Here is a 12,451-nt window from a genome sequence, read left to right on the forward strand (position 1 = left end):
CAGGGTGTGATTTTGAAGATTCAAAACCACACCCTGATTTGCTACCATCCTTTCAGAATTCTCTCCGATTGGTTGAAGTTTGGTTCTTTTTTAAATGATGTGGCTAGGATACTTAACTGTAGTAATAGCCTATAGCTTATGCTTAACGTGGGACTACTATTATAATGGTACAGTTGGACTCCCCACACGGAAAATGGGATGACTCACTCATTTATCATTACATATTGCTAAATCCTTCAGCCTGTATTCCTTTGTGGGAGGGGTCTATAGAAAACATTTTTAATGTACACTAGGTGCCGTAGGAATACCCAGATTTTATTCATTTAAACAATTCTGTTATATTACAATTTGTTCAGGTCGTTTGAAAAGTCAGGAAGAGAAAACATTTGATTGCTGACTTTAGGTAAAATGATTTCGAGAACATATGTACATTTCCTTTTTTAAACACATTCTTAAAAATAATCAGTGACAAACATTTTACTAGCTAGGTTTTGCAGGTATGGCAAATTGGCAACGTGACGCATTTCACTATTAGTGCAGAAGGCTGAACACATAACTTTTCCCCCCACCCTAGGCCTCAATTGTTTCTCTTTTGCTGACATTGTAAGCTGGGTTGCGCAGTTCGACAGAATTATATTATCCATTAAAATATATCTTCTTTAAAAACATGATGAAAAATATATTTACACCATTCTATTTCACATTTGTGCCAACAGCACCGTTTTGGTCATGTTTAAGCAATATCACATATCTCAACAAAAACATACAGGTTGGATTATTGTATCTATCTACATATCAGAATATATTGTTCTGAAAAATACACGTTCATCTCAGACAATTGAAAGAAATGGTCTTATTAGAGAAGTGCATTTTCCAGTGAAACCTTCTTGCTCCCACAACGAATGGCAACAAAGAATTAATTTCTGCATAGAGTGCTTAGAATCATTTTCACCTTCATATCTTTTAATTAATCTCTGAAAAATGAATCCTGGTTGAAGGGACTGCCTTAAAACAGGGAACTAAAGCGATAGAGGCTTCTTTAGAGTATGGTGGATGTGAGGTACCCACTAAAAATTGGGAGATGTCCAAGTGTGGGCAGTATGCACTACAGATAGGGAGACGGGACACGGGTATACACTCTATACAGTGCAGACAGGACATCTGCCACTTTTTGGCAGATAACCGCATTCGCCAAGCTCCGAATAAGCCAGACTTTGTGGTTGTTTCTTTCAACTACAATGGTTAGTCCATTATTTGCGGTGCTCTGACTTTAAAGGTAATTCGAAACTCTATGCAAATTTGTGAGGCATTCAGTGCAAAATAGCCAACAACAAACTTTTCAAGGCAGTTATAGATGAACAACAATGGCAGACTTGGAGTTGGTAAAAACATGAAAATTATACATCCCTTACATGTAAACAATTCAAGTAACAAAAAACAACAACTTTGAATCCCTTTTGGAAATAATATCAAGCATGTGCATATGTATTTCCATTGAGTCTCTATTGTACTCAAAGCAGTTGCATGATGTTCAGGCAATATGTGATGATCAGAAAAATCCTTTCCGCAAGGCCTTATTTTTCACCATGGTGAATTTGCTGATAAAAACCCTCGCAAAATGTGGCTCGACGAGGAACTGATAAGTCTTGACCGTAGAAGGAGGAGGTTCAGCAGCAGTGATGTTGGGTGCAATATGTGTGGTCAAGGAAGTCAGGACTAGATGATAGGATGCCTTTGTGATATAGTCCACCAGTCTGTTGTATTGTTGCTCAGACAGCCTTTCTCTAACACCATCCACCTGAAAATTAAATATAAGGATTTTAGTTCTTTTCAATTCGGCAGCTATAAATTGCTAACATCTGGCGTAGCGGAGAGCATGTGTGAAATCACAATTGAATTGACTTTATTCTAAACCCAAGAGGCTGCACTTCCACAATGGCTTTATTATATTTCCTTACTGTGATGGTTATTCTCAATTATAAATGTTCCATGGGTCCTCTGAACATCTGTGTAGAATTCTTTATGTTCACTGTTTTATATAAAGTTCTGACACGTTGCCTAAGAACTACTTCAACGAAATGTGGATTAATGTACTAATGTTTCTGACTACAAGGAAGATTGACATCTATGTGTAGACCAACGTTCATCTGGGTAGAGCTGACGGTTAATCAGAGGTAGGCGATAGTGAGGTAAAGAAGCACTTACCACAGGAGTTAATATAAGTGTCGGAGAATAGATTCACTTAGCTGGCATATCGGGATATGTGTAGGGAGGGCATGTAGTAGCCCTTTTTTCCAACCTGAGATTCCAAGGGAGGCACAGAAGGAGCTGGGATAAATAGTGAAGGTCATGCATCAACAGCCTGCCGGTCATGGGTACCATTAGAAGAAACAGTATGACGGGGAAGTGTCTGGTGGCTGTGGATGACTAGGGGTGAGGCAAGACGGGTGAATCTGTAAGTGTCCTAATAAGGGAAAAGGAATCATCCCCAATGTGGAAGTTCATCTCCAATGATGTAAAAAGGGAATGACAATATACCAAAAAAGTTACGTACCAGAACCGGTGCTCTTCTAATGGTAACCATGTACTGGGATGACCAGTAAAAATAAGTAGAGTGAATAAAAGCAGCTAGTATTACATTTCTGTAAACTCTTGTAAAAATGTAACTCTTTTGTGCCATTATCCAGAGTTCTATCATTAAGATCGGTTTTAGTTTTCCATTATCGAGAGTTGTTGCATGGTGGAACGTTTCAGATCTTATATGATGCTGGCACCCGTTGGATGCAAAACAACTTCTTAACTCCGAACTCAGACTAGAGCAAAGTCTTAATCATAAAAGGTTCTCACTCTGCGCATTACAACTGGTCGAATATCTGTGGCCTCTTGAGATGGGTGAAAAGATGGTGCATAACCCTAGGCTTGTTTTTGATTAGCAGATGGACTGCTCTGATGAAATAACCAAATTGACTTCCACCTGCTTCTATCATCTTAGATTACTCAGAAAGATCCTCCTGTAGCTTCCTCTTAATTCTATTGTTGCAGTTCTGCAGGTTATTTTCTCGCGCCTTGATCACTATTATGCCCTGCCAAAAAATGCAAATAATAATAATAATAATACCGATATTTATATAGCGCGAACAGCTACCTCGCGTGGAGGTGTCCCGGCGCTGAAAAAGAAACCGCAGAACCCAAGAGGAAATGCAGGGAGAGGTACTAAGCTTTCTGCGCAAAGAGCCAGGTCTTTAGGAGTTTCCTAAAGATGGCTTCTGACGAGGCAGATTGGATGGCAGAGGGTAGGGAGTTCCAGAGCTTTGCAGTGCCTACCGAAAACGATCTGCCTCCGAGTCTCGCCCTTCTCGCTCGTGGTACGGCCAGTAGGATCTGCGAGTTCGAGCGCAGGTGTCTCTCTTGGTGGTAGCGGGGGAGTCGGAGTTTAAGATAATTGGGACAGTTCCCTTTTTGTGCTCTGTACGCTAGGGTGAGCGCTTTGAATTTTACTCTGCTCACCACTGGGAGCCAGTGCAGCTCGTGAAGATGCGGAGAGATGTGATGTTTAAAAGGCACGTGTTTTATCAATCTCACAGCCGCATTCTGCACGCTCTGCAGGCGTTGTGTCAGATATTTCGGGAGGCCCAGATAGAGGCCGTTAGAATAATCCAGTCTGGATGTGACTGTCGCGTGGACCACCGATTTGCGACAGTCAGTTGGTAAGAGGGAGAGGAATTTTCGGAGGTTGCGGAGTTTATAGTGGCAGCTAGAGGTGATATGTTGTATGTGGGATGAGAAAGAAAGCGTCTCGTCCCACCACACACCCACATTTTTTGCCTTGGTGCCAGGGGTGGGAGCAGGACCCATTTCAGTGGGCCACCAGAGGTCAGGGGGGGGTGGGGTGCTTTTCCCAAAGAATAGGACCTCGGTTTTGCTAGCATTCAGTTTTAGCTTGTAAAATACCCAAATATTTGACCCTGCCTAAATATCAATTACATAAACTGCAGATCATGCAAAATCTTAGATTCCCTCATTGGAATCAGATGTCTGGTCATCTAAAACGAATTCCCGGTCTGCTGAATGAAAAGGAAGTTAAATTCAAATGCTTATGAATCTGTTACAGGGTGATGTATGGAAACAGTCACAAATTTCTGAGTAGGATTATCTTTGTTTGTCACCTTTCCTGAGACTTACGCTCTTCTTAGTTGTCCCTAATATACGCAAAGCGGTGTAGCACGGTTACAACAAATTTTTTACAACGCACTACCATTACATCGCAACTTTTACCACGCAAACCATTACAACGCAATGCGCTGGGGGGCGCTCTAGGATAGGGAATGTATTTAATATACTATCCAACACCTTCCCTGCTATCCACGGGGACTGGAGTTGGAATAGTAAATTAAATAATTCACTATCCAGCGCCTAAAAGCATTATGCGTTGTAATGGACTGCGTGGTAAAAACCGCGTTGTAAAGGCATGCGTGGTAAAAGCATGCGTTGTAGTGACACCAATCCACGCAAAGCTAGTGCTGGTGGCTGCCCCTATTCTTTCCTATGGAACGCCTTACCGCAATACCTTTGCTTAAAGTTTGACCTTTCATCTTTCATAAAAGCCCTCAAGACTTGGCTTTTCACTAACTAATCTCTGATCCTTTGTTCCTTTCTGTGTGCTCTTTGCAACACCAGGATGCCCGTGAGTCACAGTGCTTTACGAAACATATTTTTAAAGGATATAGTTGTATACTGTTTGTTTGTTAATTATGTGTCAGGGCAGTAGACATCTGCGGGGGTTCTGCGGCTCAGGGGTGATTTAGCCAGTATGGCTTCGGCTGGGTGCCCCGAGAAGCCACAGGGCGACAAAGTGATGTCTCGGAACCTAAAAGGTGTAAATGAAAAGATTAAGAGATTTGCTCTATGTTAAGAGGTAACAGCCTGTAGTGGTAATGCTGCAGGAAACCCATTTGCGGTGAACCAATTGCTCCTGCCTGGGTAGGCATGGTTACAACAGAGTGTACCACTCGGGCTACTCAAAGTAGTAACCAATGCACTGGGTAGATATATTATGGTCTTGAGATGACTAGAGGGCCGCAAGTGGTTTTTGCTGAATGTATGTGCCAAACCATCCCAACTAGTTCCCACCCTCTGCAAAATCTCACAGCTCCTGGCAGACGTCCCCCAGGGTTAATAGTGGGGGAGCGGATTTCAATGCCATCGTATAACCCTAGCTTGATTCAAACTACCTCCTGGGGAGGAGACCAGGTAGCCCCAACTGGGCCAATGGATAGAAGTCATGGGCCTGGTGGACTTGTGGCACAGATGCCACCGTGAGGAACAACAGTTTATCTACTTCTCTCCCCCACACTGTAGCACAAGTTACTACTTGTGTAACGATATATCTGTAAGAGACATTAGTTAGTGATAGATTCCTTACCTTAGAATATCCCCAGGCGTCAGACTGGATCCGGAATTTTTTTGTGTAGCAGTACCCTTGCGCGTCGGTAGGCGTCGTCTGCGGCTCCGCGTCAGTCGTCGGCGTCGTGGGCGCCGTGATGACGTCGTCGGGGTACTTAGACGCCGCCTCCGCGTGTGATAGATTCCTTACCTTAGAATAGATACCCCAGCAATACCAACCCCAGTGGTGGGTCTGCGAACCAATAATCACACCAGAAAGTCCTGGAGGACAGAACGGCCAAAGAAGCCATCCCTCCGGACTTGGCTGTCCAGGCAGTAGTGTCTTGCAAACGTGTGCAGCGATGCCCACGTAGCTGCCTGACTGATGTCTTGTAAGGGCACTCCCCGGCCCAGGGCAGTTGTAGTCGCCGTGGCTCGGGTGGAATGAGCCCGCAATCCAACAGGGGGCTCCTTCTTAGCCAAGGAGTAACATGCCTGGATACACAAGATGATCCACCGGGAGATGGTCCTCTTGTGCACCGCTTTCCCCTTCTTAGCGCCCACGTATCCAACAAAGAGTTGGTCATACACCCGGAACTGGCGTGTGCGATCCAAATAGAATGAGAGCGCACGTTTTGGGTCCAGACGGTGGAGCCGCTCTTCCTCTTTAGAGGGGTGCGGTGGCGGAAAGAAGGTTGGCAAGGTGTTGGACTGCCCGATGTGGAAGGCTGTGACAACCTTGGGCAGGAAAGATGGCTTAGTACGCAAAACAACCTTGTCCGGATGGACAGAAAGGAAAGGAGGAGTACAAGAAAGGGCCTGGCAGAGGTGATGGCAACCAGGAAAGCAGTCTTCAGAGTTAGAAGGCGGAGAGGACAGTTGTGAAGTGGCTCAAAGGGAGCGCACATCAGAAATGTAGGAACAAGGTTCAAGTCCCACTGAGGCATCACAAACGGAACAGGAGGGAACGTGTGTGTGATGCCCTTTAGAAATCTATTTACAATAGGGGACTTGAACAAAGAAGGTTGATCAGGCAGCCTCAGAAAAGGCTGAAAGGGCAGAAAGGTAGCCCTTGATAGTGCCCAGAGCAGAGCCCTGCTGGGCAAGAGAAAGAAGGAAGAGAAGAACCTCAGAGAGAGGGGCAGCAAGAGGATCCACAGCCTTTGCTGTGCACCATGCCACAAATCTGTTCCACCTACAGGCGTATACCAACTTTGTGGAGGGACGCCTGGCTGCCCGAATGACGTTACAGACTTCAGGAGGCAAGTCAAATGGCCTCAACTGTCGCCGCTCAATCTCCAAGCATGGAGTTGGAGACTGGATAGGTTCGGGTGGAGGACCGTCCCCTGCTGCTGCGACAGAAGGTCCTCCTGAAGAAGCAGACGAACCGGGGGATCGATTGACATACTGAGTAGCTCTGGATACCAGTATCTTCGTGCCCAGTCCGGAGCCACAAGGATGACTTGGGTCCGGTCGTGCTTGATCTTCTTCAGCAGTCTGGGCAGAAGTGGTATAGGCGGAAAGGCGTACTATATACCGCAACTCCACTCGCGACGAAAAGCGTCTCCGAGCGAGTGCAGCCTTGGAAATTCCAACGCGCAGAACTGATGACATTGCGCGTTCTCTTCGGTGGCGAATAGATCTAACCAAGGCTCTCCCTGTAGGAGAGTGGGGTCTGCAATCCTATGGTCACCCCAGATTTTTGCTTTTTGCTTCACTGGTTTACGACTTTCCCTGGCTGTGGGCCTGCTAATCAGACCCACAGCCTAGCTGTTCTCTCTCTAAATTGACAACCATGTACTTTAGGTGCATTTACCAATTGGTACTGGCCCACCTTATCTGTCCCTGTACAGTGTACCTTAGGTATCCAGGGCATAGGTGTACCCAGGGCCTACCAGGGGCTGAAGCATGTATTATGCCACCCCTGGCTGGCCATCTAAAACTGACACAACTGGCTGCATGACAGCTGGGGCAAGGTGGTGTAATCACCCTTTGCTATAGATATAGTATACCTATATCTAACCCTAAAAATGGACACATATCCTCCTATCAGTCACTCCTATGGCAGGCCTTATCAATCCTGAAGGCAGAGTGCTTGGAATTATGTGAGATGGTGCTCTAGCATGAGCTGAGCCTGTCTACAGCTTTCGGAACCAAGTCCTTTAGCTGTTTCCATGATAACGCTATACCATATACTCTTAAGTGCATTATCAACCTCGCGGTTAAATGCCAACTCTGGTATAACATTATCAAAACATGTCGAGTAAGGTGTCATACGAATTGGAATACTACCCCCTCGCCAATTCTGGCGACGGGGGTAGCATTCCACCCTTCTAGAGGGACACGACATATATGTAACTGTGAACCCCGGTTAAAGTTAACTCGATCCTTGGCTTCACAAAATGCATGCTGCCACCACAGACACAAGTCTGACCTCCTGCTGCTGGGAGTCCTTCCAGCGAGGGCGGCTTGGACAAAGGGTTTCCTGCCTTGGGAGGTGCTAGCACCACCCCAGACAGGATTTTGTGTATTGGGTAGGATAGGCCTGAAAGGAATGAGACATGCCTGGGGCACACAAGGTGCCCTGTGCATACACCGGTTCAAACCAGTTGCTGGGGCACTCCAGCCCCAGCTCTGGCGGGAAACCGGACAAAGGAAAGGGGGTGTAACCACCCCCCTTCCTGGTCCCACCCAGGGGAGGGACCTAGTCAGTAGTGCAGCCCCCTTTAGCAGGATAAAGGTAGGAGCTGGTCCCATTCCAAATTAGATTAATCCTGAACTACTCTACAAGAAGAAACTGTGGACTTCGACGTTCTGCTCCACAGAAGACTGAAGAAATCTCCCTTGTGGGCAAGGAGTGTCCACCCTGCAACTGAAGGCACCATCAAGCGTCCAGCGGCTTCCCTTTGTCGTCTTCCTTCCAGGATCCAGACTTCAGAGCCCGACAAGACCCGGATTCCCAGACCTCTCCGACCTCAACCTACATCTGCAGCACAGCTGAGATCCGTGGGTGCGACGAGACACGTGAGACCGGCCATCTTGAAATAAACTGCACTTCGCTTCCAGCACGACTCCCGAGGTAAACTCGACCAAGTGCTTTGGGGACTGAGAAGCCCCAACCCCGAGCAGCCCCTGCACCGAAGATCAGCCCTCCAGCATCCACGAGATCTGCGTGGGGCCCTTCTGCTTGTCTGCTGCTCGACGCGTTGTCTGGTCACTTGCCGGCTGGCTAGTGACCTCCTAGACGACGAACCTTTGAATCTTTGCTGCTGGTCTGGTTGCTCCAGACTGGCCCTTGCTCCCTTCCAAAAGAGGGGCACCCCGGACTCTCCTAGTCCGCACCAGACGTCTTTTCCCTTCACCGCGTGGGTTGCCTTTGCCAAGGCCTGTTGACTCCAATTCCGGATCCGACACCGCCGACAGGGAGAGCCTGCGTGGGACAGCTCGTGCCTCCATCCTGGTCGTCGAAGACACCTCCTGGTCCACGTGGCTGCAGAGTCAAGCGTCCACTCTTCACCTGATCGCGCGTTCTCTTCGGTGGCGAATAGATCTAACCAAGGCTCTCCCTGTAGGAGAGTGGGGTCTGCAATCCTATGGTCACCCCAGATTTTTGCTTTTTGCTTCACTGGTTTACGACTTTCCCTGGCTGTGGGCCTGCTAATCAGACCCACAGCCTAGCTGTTCTCTCTCTAAATTGACAACCATGTACTTTAGGTGCATTTACCAATTGGTACTGGCCCACCTTATCTGTCCCTGTACAGTGTACCTTAGGTATCCAGGGCATAGGTGTACCCAGGGCCTACCAGGGGCTGAAGCATGTATTATGCCACCCCTGGCTGGCCATCTAAAACTGACACAACTGGCTGCATGACAGCTGGGGCAAGGTGGTGTAATCACCCTTTGCTATAGATATAGTATACCTATATCTAACCCTAAAAATGGACACATATCCTCCTATCAGTCACTCCTATGGCAGGCCTTATCAATCCTGAAGGCAGAGTGCTTGGAATTATGTGAGATGGTGCTCTAGCATGAGCTGAGCCTGTCTACAGCTTTCGGAACCAAGTCCTTTAGCTGTTTCCATGATAACGCTATACCATATACTCTTAAGTGCATTATCAACCTCGCGGTTAAATGCCAACTCTGGTATAACATTATCAAAACATGTCGAGTAAGGTGTCATACGAATTGGAATACTACCCCCTCGCCAATTCTGGCGACGGGGGTAGCATTCCACCCTTCTAGAGGGACACGACATATATGTAACTGTGAACCCCGGTTAAAGTTAACTCGATCCTTGGCTTCACAAAATGCATGCTGCCACCACAGACACAAGTCTGACCTCCTGCTGCTGGGAGTCCTTCCAGCGAGGGCGGCTTGGACAAAGGGTTTCCTGCCTTGGGAGGTGCTAGCACCACCCCAGACAGGATTTTGTGTATTGGGTAGGATAGGCCTGAAAGGAATGAGACATGCCTGGGGCACACAAGGTGCCCTGTGCATACACCGGTTCAAACCAGTTGCTGGGGCACTCCAGCCCCAGCTCTGGCGGGAAACCGGACAAAGGAAAGGGGGTGTAACCACCCCCCTTCCTGGTCCCACCCAGGGGAGGGACCTAGTCAGTAGTGCAGCCCCCTTTAGCAGGATAAAGGTAGGAGCTGGTCCCATTCCAAATTAGATTAATCCTGAACTACTCTACAAGAAGAAACTGTGGACTTCGACGTTCTGCTCCACAGAAGACTGAAGAAATCTCCCTTGTGGGCAAGGAGTGTCCACCCTGCAACTGAAGGCACCATCAAGCGTCCAGCGGCTTCCCTTTGTCGTCTTCCTTCCAGGATCCAGACTTCAGAGCCCGACAAGACCCGGATTCCCAGACCTCTCCGACCTCAACCTACATCTGCAGCACAGCTGAGATCCGTGGGTGCGACGAGACACGTGAGACCGGCCATCTTGAAAGAAACTGCACTTCGCTTCCAGCACGACTCCCGAGGTAAACTCGACCAAGTGCTTTGGGGACTGAGAAGCCCCAACCCCGAGCAGCCCCTGCACCGAAGATCAGCCCTCCAGCATCCACGAGATCTGCGTGGGGCCCTTCTGCTTGTCTGCTGCTCGACGCGTTGTCTGGTCACTTGCCGGCTGGCTAGTGACCTCCTAGACGACGAACCTTTGAATCTTTGCTGCTGGTCTGGTTGCTCCAGACTGGCCCTTGCTCCCTTCCAAAAGAGGGGCACCCCGGACTCTCCTAGTCCGCACCAGACGTCTTTTCCCTTCACCGCGTGGGTTGCCTTTGCCAAGGCCTGTTGACTCCAATTCCGGATCCGACACCGCCGACAGGGAGAGCCTGCGTGGGACAGCTCGTGCCTCCATCCTGGTCGTCGAAGACACCTCCTGGTCCACGTGGCTGCAGAGTCAAGCGTCCACTCTTCACCTGATCGCGCGTTCTCTTCGGTGGCGAATAGATCTAACCAAGGCTCTCCCTGTAGGAGAGTGGGGTCTGCAATCCTATGGTCACCCCAGATTTTTGCTTTTTGCTTCACTGGTTTACGACTTTCCCTGGCTGTGGGCCTGCTAATCAGACCCACAGCCTAGCTGTTCTCTCTCTAAATTGACAACCATGTACTTTAGGTGCATTTACCAATTGGTACTGGCCCACCTTATCTGTCCCTGTACAGTGTACCTTAGGTATCCAGGGCATAGGTGTACCCAGGGCCTACCAGGGGCTGAAGCATGTATTATGCCACCCCTGGCTGGCCATCTAAAACTGACACAACTGGCTGCATGACAGCTGGGGCAAGGTGGTGTAATCACCCTTTGCTATAGATATAGTATACCTATATCTAACCCTAAAAATGGACACATATCCTCCTATCAGTCACTCCTATGGCAGGCCTTATCAATCCTGAAGGCAGAGTGCTTGGAATTATGTGAGATGGTGCTCTAGCATGAGCTGAGCCTGTCTACAGCTTTCGGAACCAAGTCCTTTAGCTGTTTCCATGATAACGCTATACCATATACTCTTAAGTGCATTATCAACCTCGCGGTTAAATGCCAACTCTGGTATAACATTATCAAAACATGTCGAGTAAGGTGTCATACGAATTGGAATACTACCCCCTCGCCAATTCTGGCGACGGGGGTAGCATTCCACCCTTCTAGAGGGACACGACATATATGTAACTGTGAACCCCGGTTAAAGTTAACTCGATCCTTGGCTTCACAAAATGCATGCTGCCACCACAGACACAAGTCTGACCTCCTGCTGCTGGGAGTCCTTCCAGCGAGGGCGGCTTGGACAAAGGGTTTCCTGCCTTGGGAGGTGCTAGCACCACCCCAGACAGGATTTTGTGTATTGGGTAGGATAGGCCTGAAAGGAATGAGACATGCCTGGGGCACACAAGGTGCCCTGTGCATACACCGGTTCAAACCAGTTGCTGGGGCACTCCAGCCCCAGCTCTGGCGGGAAACCGGACAAAGGAAAGGGGGTGTAACCACCCCCCTTCCTGGTCCCACCCAGGGGAGGGACCTAGTCAGTAGTGCAGCCCCCTTTAGCAGGATAAAGGTAGGAGCTGGTCCCATTCCAAATTAGATTAATCCTGAACTACTCTACAAGAAGAAACTGTGGACTTCGACGTTCTGCTCCACAGAAGACTGAAGAAATCTCCCTTGTGGGCAAGGAGTGTCCACCCTGCAACTGAAGGCACCATCAAGCGTCCAGCGGCTTCCCTTTGTCGTCTTCCTTCCAGGATCCAGACTTCAGAGCCCGACAAGACCCGGATTCCCAGACCTCTCCGACCTCAACCTACATCTGCAGCACAGCTGAGATCCGTGGGTGCGACGAGACACGTGAGACCGGCCATCTTGAAATAAACTGCACTTCGCTTCCAGCACGACTCCCGAGGTAAACTCGACCAAGTGCTTTGGGGACTGAGAAGCCCCAACCCCGAGCAGCCCCTGCACCGAAGATCAGCCCTCCAGCATCCACGAGATCTGCGTGGGGCCCTTCTGCTTGTCTGCTGCTCGACGCGTTGTCTGGTCACTTGCCGGCTGGCTAGTGACCTCCTAGACGACGAAC

The 12,451-nt window shown here is 48.6% G+C and overlaps 1 protein-coding gene across 4 annotated transcripts in view; it reads right to left on the reverse strand.

The window, feature by feature from the left end:
- Window positions 1-294: 294 nt before the first annotated feature.
- The window catches only part of VPS13B (vacuolar protein sorting 13 homolog B), a 3,181,000-nt gene continuing 3,168,843 nt past the window's right edge, over window positions 295-12,451 (reverse strand). For all 4 annotated transcript variants that reach the window (XM_078686964.1, XM_078686965.1, XM_078686963.1 and 1 more), the window contains exon 62: window positions 295-1,798. In XM_078686964.1, the coding sequence (XP_078543090.1) occupies window positions 1,550-1,798 (249 nt within the window). In that variant the 3' untranslated portion in view covers window positions 295-1,549. The remainder of the gene's footprint in view (window positions 1,799-12,451) is intronic.

This window comes from Lissotriton helveticus, chromosome 4_1, assembly GCF_964261635.1.
Source record: "Lissotriton helveticus chromosome 4_1, aLisHel1.1, whole genome shotgun sequence".
Taxonomy (NCBI): domain Eukaryota; kingdom Metazoa; phylum Chordata; class Amphibia; order Caudata; family Salamandridae; genus Lissotriton; species Lissotriton helveticus.